This window comes from Phyllostomus discolor, chromosome 5, assembly GCF_004126475.2.
Source record: "Phyllostomus discolor isolate MPI-MPIP mPhyDis1 chromosome 5, mPhyDis1.pri.v3, whole genome shotgun sequence".
Taxonomy (NCBI): Eukaryota; Metazoa; Chordata; class Mammalia; order Chiroptera; family Phyllostomidae; genus Phyllostomus; species Phyllostomus discolor.
The window spans coordinates 58,116,045-58,141,932 of record NC_040907.2 but is presented as its reverse complement, the minus strand read 5'-3'; the positions used below and the strand labels follow the sequence as shown (position 1 = coordinate 58,141,932).

Genomic DNA, 25,888 nt, shown 5'->3' with positions numbered 1-25,888 from the left:
AAAAACCATCATTTTCAATATTTAGAAACTAAAATTGCTGTATACATGAAATAAAATTTATTTGTTTAAAGATAAATTATATCACTGTGTGCTAACTCTATGCTAATGAGGTCTGACTGGTACATAAGACTAATATGAAAAATCAATTACTGATTAATAAATGCCATTTGAACACTTTCTCAAAATGCAACTAGAAAACTTCTATTTAGGAATACCACTCAACACCGCTTTTTTCTTTTTATCAGCTTGTTTAATCTGTCGTCCAATACATTCACTACTTTTCCAACTAAAAATTCCTCCAAAATCTAAAGGGATGGCTATGAACACTGAAAAAAATAATCAAAATTATATAAATGGATATGATGGTAGGAAAAGCTTGAAGAAAATAACCAACTTGTATGTATGTGCATATAGCTGTTCAGTTATTTGTCTATTTTAGTCCTTGAAGTGGCTTAAAACAAGGCACCACTTTAGTTTTAGGTATCAGAAGACTGCAGCATGCATTTCCCTCAATTACTCCAAGGCCAGCAATAAGTATTCTTATAGACCTAAAAGACACAAAATGCCCAAGTTGGGAAGTTTATTTCACCTCATTCTTTGTTACCTAAAAAGAAAGAATTTGGAAAAAGTCACTTTTGTCATCTCCTACAGCATCCTCAAAGTCTGAAATTATTAATGCAATACAGTACGTCCCACAATATACTCGGGAAGGTCTGAAGACCTGAAATTACTTGGTAATTTAAGTAGATAACAAAAAACACAGAAATAATTGTCTATTCCTAAGATTACAGTTCAGATCATTCATTACCTTCCATTTGAATTCTCACAAGGTGATGCTGCGGTAAACTTTTTCCTAAGAAACCAGAGTCAATTTCGGTTAAGAAACGGACGCTGTTCTTAACTATAAGGACCTCAAAACTGGTCATGGACGTGTGCAATACTAGGTTATTAAATCTCGTCAAAACTGAATTTTAGAAAGTTACGTTTTTAAAAGTAAAAGGGGGGACAGTCACATTCACAGCCTCGTCGACCTTATTTACCCAAAAACTTATCTCGAGTACTAAGGGGCCTCCAGCCTGAATTCAACACCACTTGTAATAAAACTCAAAAGTCTGACAATCTAAAAGTAAAGTACAGCGGCACCTTACTGCCCTGAAAGTCATGCCGACTGCCCAGTAGACCTGGCGGACGTTTTCGGGAGCATCACTTCGCAGCGACCTCAGCACGCTCCTCCCAGGTGCTCGGCCGGCTGCAACGCTCTCGCGACCAGGTAGCGTCTTCGTTACGCGCATGACGTCACCCTCCACCCCAGGGATACACGGAATTACCCGCGGCGTAAAATTCACCTTAGGTAGTAAGGTGGATTTTAGTAAACACTACTGCTTTTCTTCAGGCTTTCAGAAACTCAAGCCTACCGCGGACTCCGCACCAACCTTACCCTCCCAAGGAGGACAGCCACACAGCCTTAACAGAAGAACGCACGAATAGGAAGCGCCAAAAATAAGTCACATTCTCGCAAAATTGAAAACAACTCTCGCGACATCGGTCTGCCTTTCCTTTTTTAGCCCCGCCCCCTATAGAGCGCCTTGCTTAAAAACACCGCGAGATTTTCTTCTTTCAATCTCCGCCCCTTTACGGCACGATGGTCGCACAAGAATGTGATACAGGCTCCGCCGCCGCCATTTTCTTTCTTTCTTAGCAGTTGGCTGGGAGAAGGTCTCTGCGAAGAAGCAGTAACAGCCATAGTAGGTTAGACATGGCAGACTATTCAACAGTGCCTCCACCCTCCTCTGCCTCAGCTGGTGGTGGAGGCGGCGGCGGTGGTGGTGGAGTTAACGATGCTTTCAAAGATGCGCTGCAGAGAGCCCGGCAGGTAAGTCTGGACCGCGCGACGGGATCCCGACAGCTCACGGTAATGGACCGCTGGCTGAGTAGGCCGCTGCTTCCTCGCGCGTGAGGAAGAGGAAAGACGTGTTCTTCCGGGCTCTGAAATTTGGGGACACTCACGTTTCCCCACGGGTTAGAGGCTGGAGCTCGGTTTTGTGTTCCTGCTGTCTGAACCAGTAGGAACCCCAACGCGTGATACGCGCAGATAGATGGCTTTAGGTCTTTGCCCCGCTCTTGCCGCACTCGTGCTTCTTTCTTCAAGGAGTTAGCATTTCCTTCTCAGATTGAAGGTGCTCGCCGAGGGATAAAGCGCGCGTAGTTTTACACAGTAGTATGGAAGGCTCTAGTAATGATTTTAGGACAGAACTAGGATATGCCCCTACGAGCCTCTTTGTAAGGGAAGGTACATGTCATTAGAGCAGTCTTCAGAGCTTATATAGTTCATTCGAGCTCTCTCTGCAATTATCGTTCGGTGTCGTTTACTTTCACACTTAAGAGTTCTAAATCCTGGGTTGGAATCCTTCCTCGGGGCGGGATTTACGTGTCAGTGTGTTACACCAGTCCTTCCCCCTTGTGTCTCAAAATGGCTTCAGGCCCATTTTACTCCAAGTTTCATTTTGAATCTGCCTCTCTGTTCAGAGTCGTAAACTGACCAGACCTCTTTGTATTACGTAGGTGCATACATTTGCCCTGAAGGCACTTCTTTCACAAACGAAAGCTGAAAAACATGTGTACTTAAGGAAATTTAAAGATATCTTAATTTGAACTTCATCTTTATTAGGTAGTTTCTTAGTATAATTACAACTTCAAAATGTATGTCGGTCTAGACTTTCATGTAAGCAAAAGTGAGAATCTTACCGTGTGACACTTTGCATAATAGGAGCTAGACATTTTTTAGACACCAGTGTTAATCGAATGGTAATCAGAAACTAATTTTGTGCTATGCTTTGATTGCATTAGCTTAATAACTTTTTTTTTACCCTCCAGTTAAAGGGTTGAGTCAAAATCTGTAAAATCGGAAGTGATATAACGAATTGGTCTTTATTTCTTTAAGTGAACATATTATATAGATAAAAATGTACCTGTGCTTGTTTATTATAAGAATATTCGGGAGTCAACGAAAAGTCATCATTAATACTAGTTCTGCAGTGTTTTTTCACTTCATTTTTATCACTTCTGAACAAGTTTAGGGTAGCAACTGAAACATTTATATAATGACTGGACTACTGTTAGTGGGGTTTTACTAGATTGGGTTGGAAGACTCACCTGAATTTTTATTCAACCATCATATTGAATTAATATGTGCCACACACTATACTTAAATACTGTAGAATTTTTTAATGTGTGAATTGGATTTCTGCCTTCTAGGAATCTATGATACAGTTAAAGGAACCAAGTGGATATGAATTGTATCTGATTAATGCTTTCAGAGAGGAGTGGACAAAATATGTACGCTGTTAATCTACTTGTCTGTAAACATTTATAGAGTTGAGCACTGTGCACATCACCAGGGATTGAGGTGCTTAACTGCCCAAGTTAAAGGACTGATTTTTTAAGCAAGGCATTAAAGAATGAGTGAGAATTTGACCAATGGAGAAAAGAAGCAGCATGTGCAAAGGTATGGGGGTTTTGCGATGACAAGAGCCCAAAAATGAAGTCATTGAAGGATAGCATTGGATGGGGGAAGGAGGGTGGAAAATGAAGTGAAAAAAGGTACAGATGGATACAACTTCTAAAAGACTGGGTTGTAATGCTTTAATAAAAAATTGCACTTCATTATTTGGCTGGGCTATAATTTCCTAATTAAGTTAGGCTGCTATTTTAATATGGAAATTTTCCTCAAACTTAGGAATTTTTTTGTACTCTTTATATGACAATAAATAGGTTAGCTGCCCCAATGCTGTTGTAACGATTCTTTATAGTTGCATTTGCTATAATAATTTGTTTCTTTACAGAATTAATCTTAACTATGAGATTTCCACATTTATCTTTTGAGTGGAATTAACCCTTATGATTGCCTTTGAGGATGCCTATTTGTCTTATAAGTGGAATGTAGGGAAGAGTATTTGGGCTGAAGATTGCTATTTGAACCATTTTTTCCTAAAAGTTACTGAATTATATTTCCAAAATTCCTGTCTAACCTTGTTTCATTTCTTTGTCCAAAGTGTTATGCTGTGTCCTTTGCAAGGAAGAGGTATAAGAACAGCTTCTTGCTCTCAAAGAGCTGTATACCAGTGGGGATACTATTGGCATTTTAGCTGGACAGTTAATTGTTATGCAGGAAAACAGGATTACTGATTAGGATCCCTGGTTCCTAACCTAGTAAACGGTAGCATTTACTCTAGCTGATTATTGCCATCTGGTAATTTAGGCCAAGTTGCCAAATCTTTTTTTCTAGAAAATCCCAATTATTTTTAATGTGAAATTTAGATTCTTATAATACTCTGAGCTAAATCCAGCACAAAGGCACTGGATTTTTTCTCTAGTTTAGGGTTTCCAACCTGTACATTTAAGAAATTTATATTTTTGTATTTGAAGTTGTGACTCCAGAGGGTGAGGTTGGTATTCTTAGGTCTTTGGTGATCACACTAGGTAACAAATTCTGTCTCTGAAAATTGGAAAATTAAAATGTATCCACTTTTATTTTCCACAAGGTTATATGAAGATAGAAATGAAGCAGAGACTGAGACTAGATGAGTAGCATGATAGATCACAACTTAGCCAGAATATCAAACTTCATCCATTCTTATCAACTAGTATAGTAGTTATTAAGTACTCAGTTATTTTTGAAATCTCTCCCTTGATAATTAGAAAAGTGATTCAGACTGTTGTTTGAATGCACTAAAAAATTTATAAAATACAATTGTTCGTTTTAATTACCATTAATCCCTTCTGTGAAAGTTAGCATTTGAGTATATATTTTTTTAACATTTTGTGATAGAATAGCAAGGTTTGATTAGGATCATAAGCAAAGGTTCCTGTGTTGTAGAGAGGGATAATGTTAAGAAAATGGTGGCCTAGTAATACTTCTAGTATCCTTCACACATCTTCACATTTTTTGTGCATGAGAACCATCAAGACCTGGCCAATAGTAGGTGCTCAGTATTTATTGAATTGAATCAAAAAACATCTTCAATGAATTAAAGTAGTAATGAAATTTTGTTTTGAAAATAATTACGTTCTTGCAGAAATTCATTTCTCAAGTGCCTGCAGTGTGGCTGTGTCAGATCTTAGTGAGGGATGCAAAGAGAAATTATATGCGTTACTCTCCCACAGGCCCAGTTTTCACAAACAGAATGTAACTGCCTATATCCTCAGCAGGACATATGGTTAAAATTTTAAAGTCACGTATTTGAAGTTGTGTAGATCCTGCTTTATAGTTATTGTATGCTGACTTGTTCATAACAACTAGCGATTTATATACTGTTTAGGCTTTGTGCCAAACTTGTATTCATTTATAACCATCCTATAAGGTAAGTGTAGAAACTATTTTCTCCTTTGTGTAGATAAGGTGAATAAGGCATAGAATGAATAGGAAAATTTGGCAGGAACCCAAAGCAGTTGAACCAAAATCACAACGTGCCCCAAATCATAGTAGTACTTAGAAGCCTAAGGAAGCACGCAGTGGACTGAAAATTAGGAGCTTGTCATTTTGGACATTTAGGTAGTTTACTTCTGAGAATCAGTTTTTAATTAAAAGAAAAAATCTCAAGGGTGGTATGACTAAATAATCTCTTCAATTTCCTTTCAATTCCAGAAGGTGGAAAATGCTAAAACAATAAAAAAATGAAAAAGTATTTACTCATTTCAGAAGTAGAACAAGGTATAAGTGGGAAGGCTTGAATTATTGTAAAATAAAATCAAAGAAATGTACCGCACTTAATTTTACTAATAATTCTATATAGTTGTAGGTTGGATTTTAGTAACTACTGTTTCTCTTAAATAAGTCCTTCTTGTAATGACTTAGGACAGCAATTTTTAATAATTTTTAGAACATGCAATATCTGACTAGTTGGTCAAGAGACACTGACCTCTTCACCCTTAGATCATCAATTTAAAAAAAATGACAATAGCCAACATAATTGCCACCTGGTGGGGATGAATCAAAATTATCCCTTTTTTGTTTGTCAGATTGGCAAAAAAATATATTTTTGTTGTGTCATGAAATTTTAGTAGTTCATGAGTGCCATGAGATGAAAAAGTTTGAAAATCGCTGACTTAGGAAATGTATATTTTCTGTTATTTTGGAGAATTAATCATATCTGTGTTGATAGTATTTTTACTAAAAGCTCTTCTGATGTCTTTGTATTCTGAATTTTTGAGATGGTGTTACTGGTTCTTTTGACTAAACCAAATACCAACTTGCATTTTCATTTGGATACTTTTAGAACTATTCAGTGAATAGGGAGGCATAAATAAGTGTTCTTTCTCTGTGCAGAAGTTCCTGCTCTGCAAATTCATGGAGCATTTATAAAAGCTAACTGGAGAAGATACTCATAGCCTAAATAGGTATTACTATTTTTTCTCTGGCCTGGAATACTTTCCTTAACATCGGTGCTCATCTATACCTGGCAGTGTATTTAAGTTCCTAGAGAACAATACTAAGTGGTTTAAAACTTAAGGGTGGACAAAACTGTCTGGCACAATTTGAGCTTGCTGTAGCAACAAAGTCTAACCTATTGAGGTGATTTCTCCTTTTGACACAAGTGGTACAGACTTAGTGGAGGGGAAAGAAACTTAGAGGTAGAAGAAGCCATTGTTTTCGAGTGTGATGAGGAAATCTTTCAGAAAAGAAGTAGGATTTTAATTAATGCTTAAAGATGCAGACAGGCTTTTGAGAAGTGAAAGATGATTAAAGAAGGTTAGATTGTTTTATCAAGTATTTTTATACTTAATTCTAATATACTTGGCTATAGGTGTCTGCATGTACAGATGAGGAAAGGGAAATCTGGGAACCTTAGGAAATACGGTTGACATAGGGGAACAGATGTATATATACACGGGACTTGATTGATACATACTGGATTTATGACTCAAGTCACCAAATAGACTCTTTCTCTGGTTTCCCAGTTATAATAAAGCTTGAGGTGTAGTTAATTTAGTTCAACATTGGGACATCTTTGGGGGCATTTCAGTCACCAAGTTTGATTTTTCATTTAATTTTTTATCATACAAAATTTTAAACATACTCAAAATTGAAAAAATAATATAATATTCACCAGGCTTTAGTGATAACCCCCGTTTAGTAATTAGCATGGAACTGTGTGGAAATTGGGACATTACCATTGATTTAACTATGTAACCTTAGTTAAATTAATCTGTTCAGATTTTTTTAACTGTAAAATGGATCTCTGTCTCATTTGAGGTAGAGACTACTCACTGCCTCATATGGTGGTTATGATTATTCAGTGACAAAATGAGTGCGAACTTCTTATTGTAGCGTGGAGCTTGCTTGGCCTGTTGCTGGCATTCAGCAATATTCCATTTCCTCTTTCATAGAGAAATGCAGTAAATGTCCACTGATTGTGCCCTACTTGTGACTTGAGACTGGTATTTCTTGTATGATGTTTATTTAGTCAACTGCAGGCAATTTGTTTGTCTTACACTAAAGTTAAGTTTTTAAGGATAAAATGACGTGAGGTTCTATTTCTGAGACATCTTGCCAGGCTCCCCCACCCACATGTTTCTTTGGAGCAAGATTGTCCTATAGGAATATAATACAACTCACATTTTATGTAATCTGACATACCTAAAATATTACCATTTCAATACGTGTTCAATACTTAAAGTTTTTGAGATTTTTTTCCTTCTTTATATATTGTTAAAGATTTTATTTATTTTCAACCCTGGCAAGCAGTGGGGTGACAGATGTCACAGTCAGATTGCCCTCACATCCTGTTCATTTATTTTCAGAGAGAGAAGGGAAGGGAAAAGTGAGCAAAACATGAATGCATCGGAGAAGCATCGATTGGTTGCTCTTGCTCGCCCCCAACTGTGGGGACCTGGCCTGCAACCAAATGTGCCCTGACAGAAAACTGAACTGGTGACCTTTTGGTTTGCAAGACTGCTCAATCCACTGAGCCATACCAGCCAGGGCTGCCATCTTTATATTAATTTCAGGTTTTCAATATCTGTATATTTTAATTTCAAAGTACATCTCCAATTTGGACTATTTTAATTACTCAATAACCACATATAGTTAATGTCTGCACTATTAGACAACACAGCCTTAGAGTCTCACGAAATGTTCATATCCCTTAAGCCCACACACCTATTTTGAAGAGTCATGGGAGAGAGCTGTGGCAAAGATAGAATTAGGACCCATATTTTCTTCAGAACTATGTTGGTCTGTGTCTTAAAGTTTCCTAATTGAATTTCTAAGAGATGATTAGGAAGATTAATTTCTAATCATCAGATGATTAGCTAAGGTTAATTTCAGATGATTATTTGTTAACTCGCTGGAATTATTGGTAGTTTTCATTTGTCTTATTAAATTTTTTTAAAGATTTTATTTGTTTGTTTCTTTAGAGAGAGGGTAAGGGAGGGCGAAGGAGAGGGAGAGAAACGTCAGTGTGTGGCTGCTCCTCACATGGCCCCCACTGGGGACCTGGCCCACAACCCAGGCATGTGCCCTGACTGGGAATCAGCTGGCAACCCTTTGGTTCGCAGCCTGTGCTTAATCCACTGAGCTATACCAGCCAGGGCTCAAATTAATTGTTATGTGATACATATTTGGCATGTATATATTACAAACTATATGAAATAACTGAGTATTGAATAGTATGTAGTAATTATGATGCTATTCTTAATGATAGTGTGTTTTTTGTTTTTTAAGATTGCAGCAAAAATTGGAGGTGATGCTGGTACAACACTGAATTCAAATGACTACGGTTATGGGGGACAAAAAAGACCTTTGGAAGACGGAGGTAAGTTGTAGCCATAAGTATTTTAGTTGTTTTACACAGTTTAGTTGAAGTAACTTTTATGGTTTTCGAATGTTCTTTTACTGAAACATTAGTTTTATCATAAGGTTACTAAAATTGTAAGGTGTATAATGACCTCAAAAGGAAAGGGGGAAAGAGAGACCTAGACAAGGTAGGTAAAATGTGAGTCAACCAGCCAGTTTTGACTTATTAGAAAAACATCATTTTTCTTTTCTTTTCTTTTTTTTTTTAAGATTGTGCCAGACTGACTGTTTGCACAGACAACTCATTAATATACTGTAGTAGGGGATGGGGAGGATGAAAATATAAATAAAATGCTTAGGAGGCATTTCACAAGTTTTTCTCATCATTCATGAATTAATCTTTATATGCTGTATATTCATTGTTTTACTACAGATTTCACTTTAAAGGTTGAAGTTGCTCTAGTTTGCTACTCTAGTGTGTTGCAAGTTATACCATTTTTTGTTACCTTTTTTTGTTTGTTTTAGTACCTTGTTTTGTGTTTCAGGTTTAACTCAATGTGGCTTAAAGCAGATTTACAGTGCTTTGTATTAAAAAAAAACATAATTGTTGAAGCTCCTGAACTTAGAAGTGAGCACATATTTTTGTTTTAGATTTGATGTATGAAATTTGATATAATTTCTTTTGCCCTTTTATTTATTTATTTTTTTTTTTAAAGGAGGATTCTGAATGAGCCTATCGAATGTATTTGTAGCTTTTGACCAGGAGTGTTAGGTTTTATTAAGTGACTTTCACGTATAGTGAGGTTTTAATATACAAGAAAAAATGAGCTAATGATGCTTCAGATGTTGTATGTAATGTATTCTTTTTATTTTATGTGTAGATGGCTCTTGGACAAGTCCGAGCAGTACAACACACTGGGAGGGAATGCCCTCTCCTTTTAAAGGCAGGAATTTTTATTTATTACCTGTGTTTAGTATGTAAACGTGAAATAAACCAGTGGATTCTTATATGGACACAATATTTCTTGGATTATGTGTCTGAGTTTTTGCTGCACAACATTCTGTTTAATCATTTAAGTTTGAAGGGGGGAGGAGAATGTAGTACTTCGAGCTATCAGTTGTCTATTCTAAGGTATGCATTGTATTCATTTGTGTAAAGGAGTAGATGAAGGTAATTGTGTAGTTGCTTTGAGTTTCTGCTGAAGTTTATGCCTTGAAATGTTTGGTGAAGAACAATAGAACAGTTTAGATTGAGATTGCCTTTGTAATGTCATTTTAAAATTTATTTTGCATAGCTTTGTGGTCACTGTCAAATACACTCAACTTTGATATGTCAAATTTTCACATTTTGATAGGTTTTTTTTTTCTTCCAGTCTTCAATTTCTACAGTGAGAAGCATCATTAGCCTTTAGCATGTGATATTTTGCTAGTAACGGACCTAAATACTTTGTCTTGTAACATTCTAAAGTGCTTAACATACATTAAGGTCAGTGATTTGATACAATCCAAAAGAATGTTTTTAAAAATGTCTGTGCATTTTAAATGTGAAGATTTTGGGCTGAGTTTTGGCACTTTTCGTTCAAATGACACCATACCCTCAGCTGTTTCAATAAGTATTTATATTGATATTTATTCTTGCTTGGGCAGGGGGAACTGCGTCTTATATTTGTACTTACTGGCAAAAAATTAAAAGACTCTTAATTTTGCAGATCAACCTGATGCTAAGAAAGTTGCTCCTCAAAATGACTGTAAGTACTTATTATTTGAAGTTGGGTTAAAAAATAAAGTAATTGGATTTTAATGAGGGTTCTGTTACTGTCTTTTGGGGGTATCTTCAAAGTTAGTTGAAGGCTATGAATATTATTTTAGAATGAATTTCTTTGTAAATATGTACCTCCTGTCTTTGTGATGTCCCACTTCAATTATGATCACATATATATTAACAATGTATTGCTAAATTGTTTTACATATTTAATTTATAAGTCATTCCATTATTAAAATAATTTCATTATTTTATTACTCCATTTCTTAATCTGTGCTTGGACCACTTGAAAAAGGACGGTTTTCTTCTACTCACCTATGCTGCCGTCCCCCCTCACATCATTGCTAGTAATGTCTGCCCTATCACTGACTTTTTTGCCCATTGGCAGTGTTGATTTAAGTATTCCACATAAAATTTTACTTTCTTTTTTGTTTTTAAGATTTTATTTTATTTATTTTTAGAGAGGGAAGGGAGGGAGGGAGGGAGACAGACAGACAGACAGACAGACATCAATGTGCGGTTGCTGGGGGTCATGGCCTGCAACCCAGGCATGTACCCTAACTGGGAATTGAACCTGCGACACTAAATTTTACTTTCTTCAAGGTGTTGTCTGTGTGCATCAGGGAAAGATTTCAGAATTGCTTGGTAAGGCTGTATTAATATCTGTAAACTTAAGTTTAAAATTTTTATTTCTTATTTAATTTTTTGATAGCTTTTGGGACGCAGTTGCCACCGATGCATCAACAGCAAAGGTATAGTCAAATGGTCTGCAAAGAGTACTTTTCAAGTTTTAGTTTGACTAAATATGTATGTAAAAATACAACCAAGTTAGTTCATGGTGAACATATGTCTGCCTCTTTTTTTGTGTATATAGTTGATTTCCTTTGACTTAAGTAATACAGAATGAACGTTCTTCTTTTTGAGTGAGTACATTGGCAGTTTGGAAGGATGGGTGTAATTAGCTACATTTTAGAAGAACTAAGGTGGATTAAAATACCAGTTAAGATGACATCCCCTGAACTCCACTCTAGCCTTTTTTTTTTTTTTTTTAAGAGGAAGAGAAACATCAGTGTGTGGTTGCCTCTTGGGCATTTCTTATTAGGGACCTGGCCCACAACCCAGGCATGTGCCCTGACTGGGAATCAAACTGGCAACCCTTTGGTTTGTTTGCAGGCCATCACTCAAACCACTGAACCACGCCACCTGGGTTTCCATTCCAGCTGCTTTGCAAGCCTTCAGACTGTTAGATCTACCACACCTTCTTCACTTGTGTGTCACCTTAACTAAGATTCTGATTTTAACTACTGAAGACATATTTTGATTACATACATGTTCCTGGAATCCTGGTTTGAGCCATTAGGAGCCATCAGACTTCCTTTTTTATCAGTAGAACACCTTTTGTATGTAAATAGATTATCTTCCTTTGAAGGAAAATACTAGTTTCTATTCTTTCTTAGCAGGTCTGTAATGACAGAAGAATACAAAGTTCCAGATGGAATGGTTGGATTTAGTAAGTAACCTAAATTTTAAAGCCTTGAAAACATAATCAAAATGGACCTTACAGTCTTGCAAAAAATAATTTTTTTTCTTACTAGTAATTGGCAGAGGAGGTGAACAGATCTCACGCATACAGCAGGAATCTGGATGCAAAATACAGATTGCTCCTGGTAACATTATTCTCTTGCTATTTTCATACCGATTAGAAAACTAGCATATTTTTTAAGCAGCTAATGAAATTACGGTATCTATTCATCTTTTCTTAACCTTAAACTTTTTTTTCTGTTGTTTTAAATTGTAGACAGTGGTGGCCTTCCAGAAAGGTCTTGTATGTTAACTGGAACACCTGAGTCTGTCCAGTAAGTATGAAAATCATGCCTCTGAGGCCAGCCCCTTCCTCCTGCTGAAGGACATTGCCTTAGCAATAGAACCCACTTTCTCTGGCACTATTAATTCCTCTCCTCCCTTCTAGATCATTTCTAATGGCATGCAGATATGCTTGAAAAGCTCTCCATCTTAATTAAAATGATCTCTGGACCCCACATTTCTATTTCTATGCTCTCTTGTACAGTAGAACTCTAATGTATTTGCCATATCATCTGCCTGTTTTCATTTTCTCTGGAACTCATACCAGTCAGGCTTTTATTCCCACTGTTTTGTTGAATGATGATGGCTTCCTCATCGTGCAGCCTTGTCTGCATTGTTTGGCACAGTGGCTCACTTGCCTAGAGATAGCCATTTTCCTGCATCTCTTTGCAGTCTATCTTGGTTGTCCAGCCTTATCTTCTTGGGCTTTCAACATGAAGGTGCCACAAAATTCAGTCCTTCTGTAGAATATATCTATACATACTCTTAAAATGAATTCATTTACTCTACTAAACTTCATTTAACATATAGCTTTATATATCATAGATCTTAAATTCCTCTAAATTTTTATCTTCGGTCTTGGTCTCTTTTCCTGAATTCCAGACTCATATCCAGCTGCTCAGTACCTCCAGTTGAGTATCTATTAGGCATCTCAAATTTCACATTGCTAAAAAATGCAATCATCGTTTTACACCCGTTTCCAGCCTGCTTTTTTTTAAACTTATTTATCTTTGATGTATATGGCAACTGTTTTAATACTTCATCTTTCTTATTCCTCATTTATCCATAAGCAAGTCTTGGTCTTTTTTTTTTTTTTTTTTTTTTTTTTTTTCATAATTTTTTTTGAAGTCCAGCTTCTTTTTGCCACTTACTATTCTGTCACCTTATTTGTGATACCATTCGCCTATATGATTGCAACATGTCTCCATTTAGAGGCTTGTTCAACAGTAGTCTATTCTTACAATAGTATAGCGTTAGTGATTCTTTTAGAATGTGAGTCAGTTCATAGTACTACTTTGTTCAAAATCTGCTAATGCTTCCTCAATTAGAGTGAAAGGCTATCTGTCATGGCTGGCTTACCTGCTGCTTTTTACTGTTCTCCCAGCAGTACTCTGTTCTAGCCTCATGTAGTTTCTTTTCTATTCTTTCAGCACATCAAGCATGCTTCTCATTTGAGACCTTTGCACCTCCTGTCAATTCTCTCTGGAACATTTTCCTCCGATATTTTCATACCTCTCCCTCTTCCTTCAGGTCTTGGCTCAGCTGTCTCCTTATCAGTAAGGTCTCCCATATTTGTTTTCCCTGAAGTAGCATCCCTTCACACACATACACATTTTGTCCATCTTATTCTGCTTTGACTTTCTTTAATAGCACTTTGCAAATGACATGTAACTTATTTAACATGTCCTTTTTACTTACTCATTGCCAGCGGAAACTCTCTTTTTTTTTCATTGCTGTAACCCCATTATCTAGAATAATACCTGGCATTAGCTGACATTTCTTAAATATTTACTGAATGAACATCTGAGTGACCCGAGTGGTGGTTTAAAAGCATAAATATACGAACAAAATAAAAATAGAAGCAAAGGTACATGGAACAGACTGACAGCTGTTGGAGGGGAGGTGGTAGTGGGGACTGGATGAAAGGTGAAGGGATTAGCCAAAGAACATATATGCAGGACCCGTGGACAAAGATAGCAGTGTGGGAGTTGTGGGGGCCGCTAAGTGGAGGTGGGGAAAGTGGGGACAACTGTAATCCATGAACAATAAAAAAAATAAAAAATATTTTTTTTATTTTTTAATTTAAAATTTAATTTAAATTTTTAATTTAAAATTTAAAAAATAAAAAGATATATTTAGTTTTTGGAGGAATCAGTTTAATAATTTTGATAACTTTGTAAGCTGAGTGCTACTTCTTAGAAATTTTGGATTCTCAAAAATACTGAAAACTGTATACCTAGAAAATTTATTAAATAGTTTTCAATCTTTAACCCTGATGGCATTTTCTTTTTATTGTGAAAATTTAGACTGAAGCTTCCTAAACTGAATTAGAAGGAATAACTGATTATATTTTGTATTTTAATCTTTGGATAAGCTCTTGGGTATGCTACAACTCATTTGATTATTAATTTATTAACAGGTCAGCAAAACGGTTACTGGACCAAATTGTTGAAAAAGGAAGACCAGCCCCTGGCTTCCATCATGGTGATGGACCAGGAAATGCAGTTCAAGAAATAATGATTCCAGCTAGCAAGGCAGGATTAGTTATTGGAAAGGGTGGAGAGACTATTAAACAACTTCAGGTATTATTGTTTATAAAATGATTACTGTTCGTCTGTTTTGAAACCCGTTTCTTTCCATTCTCCTTTTAATACTTATGGTTTTTATTATCAACAGGAACGGGCTGGAGTTAAAATGGTTATGATTCAAGATGGACCTCAGAACACTGGTGCTGACAAACCTCTTAGAATTACAGGAGATCCATACAAAGTTCAAGTAAACTTAAGTTTATATTTTACAAAGAAGGGCTTGGGGGGTACAGAATGAGCAAAATGTGTATGAATTAATTGCAGTGTTTTGAGATATGCTTTCTAAATTAGGTGATTGATTGATTTATTTGTTTATTTTTTGCTTCAGCAAGCAAAGGAAATGGTGTTAGAGTTAATTCGTGATCAAGGTGGTTTCAGAGAAGTTCGAAATGAGTATGGGTCAAGGATAGGAGGAAATGAAGGGATAGATGTAAGTAAAAATACTTAACTCCTAAATGTTTGTAGGCTAATCCATCAGTATAATACTCTTTTTCCTGTTTTGTATTACATAGTCTTCTCTAACATTGCATGCTCTTTTTTCTCCCATTTTCCACTTTAGAATACAGTAGTATATTTTGTGTCTTATCACCTTATTGATACAAATAGTGCTGTATATATATGATTTGAGGTAGCTTGATTTTTCTGAAAATTGCTCTTGTAATACTTACTCTCTTTGCATAAGGTCCCCATTCCAAGATTTGCTGTTGGCATTGTAATAGGAAGAAATGGAGAGATGATTAAAAAAATACAAAATGATGCTGGTGTTCGAATTCAGTTTAAGCCAGGTTAGTACATACATTTAATTTTCTGAGTATTGGTAACAATTACTTTGACATGTTTAAGCTAAATTATTCCATTTTGGGTTTCATTTTGAAGATGATGGAACAACTCCTGACAGAATAGCACAAATAACAGGACCTCCAGATCGATGTCAACATGCTGCAGAGATTATTACAGACCTTCTCCGAAGTGTTCAGGTGTGATGGAACACTAGTATTTTCTTTGTTTCATTTTCATTAAATCTGATAGTGCCCCCCTTTATTTTATATCAGAAGCTGTTTGATGATAGTTTATTAATAACTAGAAAGTTTAAATTGCTTTATAGTAGACATACATACTGGACCAGGAAAGCAGCTGAATACCTTATTCATTCCAGTATATAAGGAATAAATGGGGCTTAATATTGACTGATTATTTGGGCCAAGTTATCTCCCAGGTTTTCTAAATTTATGATTTAGGAACATGAAAGTTGAGGAAAGTAGACACGTAATAATTTTATTGTTGAATGAAGAGCATATTTTTATGCTGACTTTATTGTCTTTCTCCTCTTTAGGCTGGTAATCCTGGTGGACCTGGACCTGGTGGTCGAGGAAGAGGTAGAGGTCAAGGCAACTGGAACATGGGACCACCTGGTGGACTGCAGGAATTTAATTTCATTGTACCAACTGGGAAAACTGGATTAATAATAGGAAAAGGCAATGTATTTTAACTCTTAATTGTTATAATCTATGGTTAAAAATTTAACATTACTTAATTTTTATGGGTGCTATTTCTGTTGCCGTTCGAAACAAGTAGCAGTGAATTTTTTTCCTTGCATTCTATTATAGTAGGGAAGTGTTATGTTGATGTGTAACAACTAAAATATAAAAGAAGGACTATATATACTCAAATAAAAAGAATGGGATTTGACTCACATTAACCTCTAGGTGAGACCAACAGTTAAATTATTAATGTAAGAAACTTTTCTCTAGGTCCCAAAAGTGGTTTGGGTGTCTTTGTTTACTTTGCTCTTTTCTGAATCACAGGTTTTTTAAATTTTGAATTTTTTATTAAGTGTGTTAGTTTATATTTACATTGCTTGTAAAGGCGATTTAATTGACGCAAATACTTTAATACATTATAATCCATTTTAAGGTTAGGTACACATATACTAAGTTATGTCTTAAAACGGGAATGTAATTCTAGGAGAAGCATGAAATGCTTCGTAATTTGATTTAAAGTATAGAATAAATGGAGAATCGTAGTATAACATCAGCAGATGTACTACTGGTCAAAACTTACTGGCCCGTTTAATTGCAACTTTTTTTTTTAAGTTTATTGAGGTAACATTTGTTAATGACACAATGTAAATTTTAGGTCTATAACATTATAATATGATATCTGTGTACCCTTTTGCATGCTCTATACCTGAAGGCTAGTTTCTTTCCACCATCATTTGACCCCTTATGCCCAACTTGCCGTTCCAGTTCCCCCTCTGGTAGTTCTTGTTTGGTTTGTATCTATGAGTTTGTTTTTGTTTGTTTATTCCATTTTCTTTTAAGTAGCTCCTCTTGTGTTTTTTGGCTCTTCAGAGAAATTACTGTGTTTTATTTTAGGAGGTGAAACCATAAAAAGCATAAGCCAACAATCGGGTGCAAGAATAGAACTTCAACGAAATCCTCCACCTAATGCAGATCCTAATATGAAGTTATTTACAATTCGTGGCACTCCACAGCAAATAGACTATGCTCGTCAACTCATAGAAGAAAAGATTGGTGTGAGTATGCTTTAAACTTCAGTGTATAGCATAGATCCTATTAGTTAAATAAGACAGTATTGATTCAGATGCTCCTAAAAGTATTATACAGGGAAATGTCAATTTTCAGTTTTAAATTACAGGTCTCATCACATAATAAATAACATAAACATAGAAAAGATTTTCCAGTAGTTAAAGTAATCTCACTTAATTCAGTTACGGGTGGTTAGGACCTTATATTTGGGTGCGTACAGATAAGAGGTATAGCATTACTTGCAGATATTTTAGGGTTGTGAAACATATTTGAAGGATATAGTTAATGGGAATTCAGTATTTATTAATGGCTTATTATATGCAGCCCTGGTAAGGCAAAGAAATCAGATGCATCCCACTTTAAAGCAGGAATTTATAAATCCTAATTCTTATACAGTCATTTGGGGAGTTTTAAATACAGACTTCTTGGGTCCTTTCTACCTCTATACATAACACATACAGTTGTCATTCAGAATGTCTGAAATAGAGTCCAACATCTAATTTCAAAAGATGTTTCAGGTGATTTTGATGCAAGAAGTTCCCATACTTGAAAAGTTTTCCACTGGAAAAGTTTGCTGGTGGTAGTACAAAAATGGATGAAGAGCCTCGACTTTGGGGGGAGGAGGGTGTAAATGAGGCAAATAGTGCTTTACTGTGTTCTTTTGCTACAGAGAACTAACGTGTGGTGTGAACAAGCATCTTAAATTATTGTCAATAATTAGAATTTCTTAGGAAAATTCTCCTTGATGTTTGTCATGTTGTGGGTGGGGTGCAAAGGAAGTTTGACACTGTTTCTGTCTCTCTGGGAAGTCAAAAATAGATGTACAAAAATACAAGAATATCATAAAAATAAACATTGTTGGTTAATGTACAGGCATGAAGTAAAGGACTTAGTAATGGCATAGGTGCTAGAAAAATGAATAGCACATCTTGATTTTGAAATGTACTGTTCTTAGCATGTATGGATCAGAATTTCCTCTAGATTGGTGGACAAATAAGATCAATTGTCCTGGACAAGCAGTTTAATGTAGTGGTTAAGAACATGGACTCAAGTTAGACTGTTTAGGTTCAAAATATTCTGAAGCATTTACTAACTGTGACCTTGGGGGACATTATATTCATCTTTGCCTCAGTTTCTTCCCAGAATTAGAGACTTACAGAGACAAGCTAATAAAAGGGAATTTTCAGGGGGGAGGGGTAATCCTATCAAGGCTTACTGATCTTTGCAAGAGGAGAGGTGGGCAGAGAAATATCAGCCAGTTGCCTCTTGTATACACCATGGCTGGGGAATAAACCCAAACCTGCACCCTAAGCATGTGCCCTGACCAGGAATCAAACCTCTGCACCCTTGTGATTTACAGGACAGTGCTTCAACCAAATGAGCCACATAGGCCAGGATGATAAAAGGGACTTTAAAAATCACGAAGTTTAACCCTGGTTGATGTGGCCCAACCAGAAGGTTGAACACTGGTCTGCAAGTCTAATGGTCTCTGGTTCCCTGTCAGGGCATATGAACATTTTTGTCCAAAATGTCCCATGGTCAGTGCTAACTGAAATAAAGGAGTTGTTTTAGGATAATTAAATCTGATGGTCTTTACAAGTTGAGTTAATCAAAAAAGGCACCAGGTTAGAATTATTACTTACAATATGGAATAACATGGGTATGACATATCCTGATTTGTTAAACCAATTTTAAAGGAAATTTTTATATATTTAAAAAGTTAACTATAAAGGATAAGGGAGAAAATTAGTTTAAATTATTGATCTAAATGGGATTCAGTGACAAAGTTTGTGAGGGACACTTTAGTTTGTTGAGCAGAACTAGTTGTTACATTATTGGTAAAATATTCAGAAAATAGTTGACAATAAAAGACCTAAGCAACTTGAGGAATATATTGTCAAGATGACTACAGTTATTGGCAGGAGAGTATATGTAGATGCAGAGAGAGAGAAGAGTAAAGTAGAATCTCATACTTCATAAGCTTCCATGGTCAAGATGGTAAAGAAATACTAGCAAAAGTAAGAATTATGAAAGGAAAGAGAATGGTATGAAAAAAAGAAGTAAAGAAACTGTTTCAGTTCTTTGCTAGTGCTGTTGATTTTAATGAATTTTACATGCCTCAGTAAGGTAGAATTAAGATAGTTTTTCTATTGCTGTGGCTATATTAGAGGATAGAAATGGAAGATTGTTTGACTTCAGTCATTATTGCTTTCCTGATTTTTGTATGTCTTTTTGTTTTTTGCAGGGCCCAGTAAATCCTTTAGGGCCCCCTGTACCCCATGGGCCCCATGGTGTCCCAGGCCCCCATGGGCCTCCTGGGCCTCCTGGGCCTGGAGCTCCAATGGGACCTTATAACCCTGCACCTTACAATCCAGGACCACCTGGCCCTGCTCCTCAGTAAGTATTAGGTTTGGTTCTGTACCTCTCCCCAAGGACTCTAGCTTCTGGTAAATTGTATTTTTATATTGATTTCTCTATTTTTTCAGTGGTCCTCCAGCTCCTTATGCTCCCCAGGGATGGGGAAATGCATATCCACACTGGCAGCAACAAGCCCCTCCTGATCCAGGTAACAGATGCTTCATTATCTATCCATAATCTGTATTGTTTGTCATTCCTGTTATATTCTTAAATTTTCCAGTCCTGTTTCTGCATTGTGTGCTATTTTCTGCACTTTTAATTTCACTCTTTCAGCCGGAGTATTAGGTTCTGGTTCTCCTACAGTGTATAAGACTGGTGTGAATATGGTCTTTACCATGGAGCCTCTTTCAATCTACATTTGGCTTTCTTTACTTTTGAAGTTATACAGCAGAGTACTAAAAGCCAAAAGCTAAAGGGAGAAGTACAATGTCTTAGGTTTTAGGTGCCAGTGCCATTACATGTATATAGTATGTTAAGAGTCTAAATGGAGCATTTAACACTTGGGCATTAAACTACTAAGTTCTCAAATAAGGTATACAAGCTATCTGTTTTAGTATCCCTGGTATGGTAATTTTACCTGTTAGTAAAAATCAGGCCTGTATTAATATCTGTATGTTAGAACTCTAAAATACATTTTGTTCTGTATTTTCTCTGCTCATATCTGGATTTTATATATATTACATTCTATTCGATTTTTCTGTCTCTCACTATGTAGTTTTCTTTCTATCGTGGTCAAAGGAACATTTATCTAAACCAAGTAACATTTGTTGATGATCCTTTTCTCTTACCTACTACCTACCTTTTAGGCCTCTTTTACTGGAGTAGTTTTAAGGAAGGTACTAAATCAAGGATTCCTAACATATTAACACTAGTTAGTATTTGTATTTTTAAAAACTAAAATCATTTAGATGAAACATTCTGGTACTTAAATGTGGTCCCCATATTATAAAACATACTTTAATTTCATGGGAAGTGTGTTCTTAGGAATGTGATGGCATATGGCAGTCACCCAATAACCACAACATCCACTCACTTAAGAAACAACTTCAGTGTGCTAGAAGCTGTGTATGCAAAGAATAGTTTACATTCTATAGCAGAAGAGTGCATTCCAAGTGTTAGCAATACTATTACAGAAAGACTTAATAGTCAAATATTTTTTACTGTGTAGTAGTCTAAAGTTAGTCTTTTGAGAATGAAAGAACTTTCTTTTCCCTCTTGTAAGCAAATTAGGGTGGTGTGATAAACAGAAGGATCACCATTTAAGAGATTCAATAGGTTGATCAAGTTAAAGGGTGGATTTGTATTTGTTAACTTGGATCTGCAGGATTGCACCTATGAGTAGCACTGTTGGGGTAGGTAGTGGGAATAGGGAAGTGGTCTCTCAATCTCATTTTGCCACTTGGAGTAGTAGTGAAGTCAGCACTGTAAGAATTGGTTAATGAATATAGTTTTCAGCATTGCCATTAGGAAAGAACTCATTTAGCTAAAAGATAGCCATAATTAAATATTGCTTATATTAGACTTAACATGTAAAAACCAAATAACTGATTTAAATGAAATTGTTATAGTGAATTTGATTAAACGTTCTGGTCTAACATTAACAGTAAAAGTCAGTGTTCTAAACTAAAATCTGTTTCTATAAAAATTTAATGGGCTGTTAAGGACTTATGTAGTAGTCAAGAACTTAGACTACAAAATGAAACATACCTAGATAAACCCTAATCTTAACCTTACTAATTGTGGTATATAACAAATTCTTGAACCCCTCTAAAATCTGTTTTCTTACATATAAAATGATGATACATGAATAAATGTTACGATGAAGGAATATTGGCAAGTTCTCACTGTGTCTTAGTTATGTGTAAATATGAGGCCTGTTTTCTTTTTTTGACTTGTATAGCATTTTTTTTCTTTTCTCTACTATTGCTTTAATGGACTTTAAGACTGTTTTTCTTATACATAACACTCATTCAGGAGTACCAGTATCACTTTTTTTATCTCACTTTCTCTGTCCAGACTTGGCGTCGAGTGAAAATATTTTTATTAATTAGTATACAGGTAATGTAATTATTGAGACATAAATAGCCAGCATAGAAGAGCAATCAATACATTTCTTACCTGAAAGGTTAGGAGAGTGGTGTAATGTCTTAGAATTGTATCACATTAGATTTATATCACTCTAAAAATCCTTGCTCCTTCCCCCACCTCTCCCAGACTTTATTCACTTTTATTAGGCAGTTGAGAATTGCAGCCCATTTGGGACAAAGGCTATAAACAGATTACATTATCGATGTTAACTCTAGCTAAGGAAATAAATTCTTGAGGATTTAAATTAATAAAGATAGACCTGTAATACCATATGATATTCCTAGTATGAAGTACAGAATCAATAAGAGGATTTCTATTTCTGAGTGAGAGGTCTCAAACTGTTAATGCATTAGTTGATTTTTGTGAAGGTGAGTCAAGTACAGAGGAAGCATAACATGCTTAAAGGCTCAGATAGGAGCATGGTAACTTCTGAAAAGTACAAGCAGTTTATTGTGGCCAGAACATGTGTTAGAAAAATGACAAAGAGGGAAGATGAGGCTGGAATGGAAAGGATAATCCAGGCGGTCCAAATCATTAAAGATAATGAATGATATGCTGTACTTAAGAGCTTTTGACAATCCTGAAGACTCTAGGGAATAAATGAAGGACTTCAAGTAGGGTTATGATATCAGGTTTATGTTTAAGATAATCATTATGAAATATGAGATGAAATACGGCTAATCTCTTTCTTTTTCAAAGATTTTTAAGTTGTCTTTTTATTGAAAACAAGACAGGACAGAGTTCATAGTTCTGTAATAACTGTTTCTTCCTTGTTCAGGTTAGACCCTAGAAATCTCTTCCTTTAGTCATTTGCCACAGAGAACTGTTGCTGTGCTTGAGGCAAAACTGGTTAAGAAAAAACACTGGATGTTTTGAGACAAAGCACTGGATTTGGAGCCAAAAGATTCCTACCCCATTTCTGCCACCAACTAGTTTTCTAGGACCTAGGAATGCCACTTAATCTCTGAACCTCAGTTTTCTATAAAAGCTAAGGTTAACAATGAAAATAGAATTCGGAAGTTTCCACTTACAATTTTTTGTGTCTAGTTAATTTTGGGGTCTATATATTCACCAGAGGGTGGGGGGGGGATAGGATGGTTGAATGGGTAGTGGATGGGTTGGTGGGTGGATGCATAGATAGATAGATGATAGATAGATGGCTTTAGATGCAAACTTTGAACTTTTGTTTATTCTAGCTAAGGCAGGAACTGATCCAAATTCAGCAGCTTGGGCTGCATATTATGCTCACTATTACCAACAGCAAGCACAGCCACCACCTGCAGCTCCTGCTGGTGCACCAACTACAACCCAAACCAATGGACAAGGTAACTATGGTAACTAAACATTTTTTTTATATATGTAAACATGAAAACTTGTGTTTGGAATGATATATAAAGTGCATGTACAATACTTAAAAATTTCTAATAGTTATAGCTTTAGTAACCAGACTTTCTTTTAAAAATAAGTTACTTTGAAATAATCTCAAACTTGCATAAAAGTTGTAAGATACGTTAGAGAACAAGAATACCCAGATAACCTAGTTACTACTGTTTTATCTACAATTGACACCCCCATTTTCTGTATAACCCTCTCTATCATGTGATCATGTCAATTATCATTAGACTTTGTCAGAACCATACACCTTTCTGTATGGCTTAAATACACCTTTCTACATTACTCTAAAAACCCATAACCATCATCAACCCTCCACATCAGTTAATCAACACTGATAAGTTATTACCGTCTCAGTGCACAACCCTTAATTCAGATTTTACCACTTGTCCCAACAATTTTTATTCTGATCTAGGATCCCATCTGGTAACATATTTTTATTAGTTGTCAGGTCTCTTCAGTTTCACCAACCAGGAATATTGTCTTTTCCCTGTTAGAAAGAGTGTAGACATTTTGTTTGGTGGGGTGATAATCAATCGAGGTCCCTTGAACCTTTTGTCATGAAGACGAGGTCATGCTTATGGGGTCCTATTTATGGTATGGTAAGAATACCTCAAACTACGGTGTGTGCTGCTTAGTGTATTACATCAAGGGTCATAGAATGTTGACTTGTTACATCCATCAAGATGGTAACTATGATAACTTGGTCACATTGGTGTCTGCTAGGTTTCTATACCATAAAATCACCCTATTTTCTTTTTGGAAAAAAAAAATTTTTTTTTCTGAGTTATAGTGAGAGTAGACCATTATTCTGTAGCTCATTGCACTTCTACCCATTGGGTCACCTTCATTGAATAACACTTGCTTCATTCAGCTACAGTTATGATAGTAATTTGTTTCCCTCATTTATTTTGCATTATTACTTGATATTTTACTATGAGGAAGGGGTAGGGTTTTTTGTTTGTTTGTTTGTTTGTTTTCCTACTTCTGTCAGTATGGATTCTTAATGGGTTGTGTTTTATTTCATTTTTTACCTTATTTTTATTGTTTACACTATTACAGGTTTTTCCATCCTCCTTTCCTCTGGCCATCACCATACAGTTGTCTGTGTATATATGGGTTGTGCATATATGTTCTTTGGCTAATCCCTTTACCTTTATACTATCGTTATTTTAATTATTAAATTGTCCTAGATTTGGCCAGTCGGGGCTACCTTCAAGATGGCTCCTGTATCCTTTTGACATCCCTGTCATTCTTTAAGCACTTTCTTGCTTTCTTGCATAAGATGCTCATTTTGTGCTCTCTGGTCTCCAGCCCCAAGATCAGCCACTTTTCCAAGGAGCTGTGATTTCTTTTAGTGGATGATGGTATTCAGAAACCAAATTCAGCATGTTCATTGTTAGTGAGGTGTCATTGCTTCTAGCTCCTTTCAGCATACATAGCCATGTAATTTATATACATGCATACTACATAAAATAACACAAGTATCCATGTATGATACATATTTTACACTGTACATTCATATCACCTGCAATTACATTCTTGGTCTTCAAGTTTCTTTCTAGTTTTTCCCTTTTTCATGCTTATAAATGGTGAAGGACCTGGTGTCTTTGGTATGTTTTCTCATTGGACAAATGAATCTACTTACATGTTCAGTGTAACTACTCTTCCCAAATACACAGGTCATCATCCCTGTCAACCAGCTCTATACCTCAGGGTACACCAGCAGGGATACCACTCATGCAGCCCTTCTCCCTCCCCCCTCCTTCCCTATGACAGGTCACTTCCAACTTTTCCATTCCAGGAAAAGGTCAAAATTGTCTTTTAAAATGTTGATCCCCTCCCCCCCTTTTTTCCCTTTCTCTCCTCCCCTGGAACAAGGAGATCAACAGAATCCAGCTCCAGCTGGACCAGTTGATTATACCAAGGCTTGGGAAGAGTACTACAAGAAAATGGGTATGTCCTACATTTCTTTTTTTATACATTTAAGTTGAAGCATTTAGTAAATATTACCCTGGAAGGTTAAAGATTTTGATAAAAGCATGTATGTGTCATGTTTTTATTACTTTTTCTTTCAGTGATTAATTTTAAAATCTTAAGAGAATTGTCCTGCCCTGGCTGGTGTGGCTCAGTGGATTGAGTACCAGCCTGGGAACCAAAAGGTTGCTGGTTTGAGTCCCAGTCAGGGTACATGCTTGGGTTGCAGGCCAGGTCACCAGTTGGGGGCATGTGAGAGGCATCCAGTCAATATATCTCTTGCGCATTGATATTTCTCTCCCTCTTTTTCTCCCTTCCTTTCCCTCTAAAAATAAATAAATAAAAATTTTTTTTAATCTTAAAAGAATAGTTGAGCAAGGATGCATTCCAAAATCACTGAACTTTCAGATATTTCAAGGCCATTATGAATGATAATTGTTAAATTTGTGATTCATATCAAGGAAACATTTTTATTTCTAAATCTATTTGTTAACCCACTTAACTAACTGCAAATCAAAATTTCCATATTGACACATACAATATTGAATATTAACATTTTTGTCAGAGACAAATATATATATGATTAAAGCTAAAATGGCAAAGGTTAAATTCTAGAATTGCAGAGAAAATTGGTTGTGGTATTATACTAGTATCCCCTTATCCACAGGGGATATACTATATTCCAAGACCCTCAGTGGATGCCTGAAATCAGAGATAGTACTGAACCATATGTATA

At 35.9% G+C, this 25,888-nt stretch overlaps 1 protein-coding gene across 28 annotated transcripts in view; it reads left to right on the top strand.

Annotated features, from left to right (window-relative positions):
- The first annotated feature begins 1,611 nt into the window (after positions 1–1,611).
- Positions 1,612–25,888, top strand: part of FUBP1 (far upstream element binding protein 1) — a 34,566-nt gene continuing 10,289 nt past the window's right edge. For 11 of the 28 annotated variants that reach the window (XR_004903238.1, XR_004903239.1, XM_036026312.1 and 8 more), the window contains exons 1-19: positions 1,612–1,873; positions 8,723–8,813; positions 9,676–9,738; positions 10,504–10,542; positions 11,269–11,308; positions 12,014–12,066; positions 12,152–12,223; positions 12,355–12,412; positions 14,560–14,722; positions 14,817–14,915; positions 15,057–15,158; positions 15,411–15,513; positions 15,605–15,705; positions 16,062–16,203; positions 17,104–17,264; positions 19,523–19,674; positions 19,764–19,843; positions 22,980–23,117; positions 25,057–25,131. Coding sequence is in view for 25 of the 28 variants with exons in the window: in XM_036026312.1 (XP_035882205.1) it covers positions 1,757–1,873; positions 8,723–8,813; positions 9,676–9,738; positions 10,504–10,542; positions 11,269–11,308; positions 12,014–12,066; positions 12,152–12,223; positions 12,355–12,412; positions 14,560–14,722; positions 14,817–14,915; positions 15,057–15,158; positions 15,411–15,513; positions 15,605–15,705; positions 16,062–16,203; positions 17,104–17,264; positions 19,523–19,674; positions 19,764–19,843; positions 22,980–23,117; positions 25,057–25,131 (1,849 nt within the window). In the remaining 3 variants the exon portion in view is untranslated. The remainder of the gene's footprint in view (positions 1,874–8,722; positions 8,814–9,675; positions 9,739–10,503; positions 10,543–11,268; positions 11,309–12,013; positions 12,067–12,151; positions 12,224–12,354; positions 12,413–14,559; positions 14,723–14,816; positions 14,916–15,056; positions 15,159–15,410; positions 15,514–15,604; positions 15,706–16,061; positions 16,204–17,103; positions 17,265–19,522; positions 19,675–19,763; positions 19,844–22,979; positions 23,118–25,056; positions 25,132–25,888) is intronic. The other 17 variants (XR_003684602.2, XM_036026330.1, XM_036026331.1 and 14 more) reach the window with 7 other exon arrangements.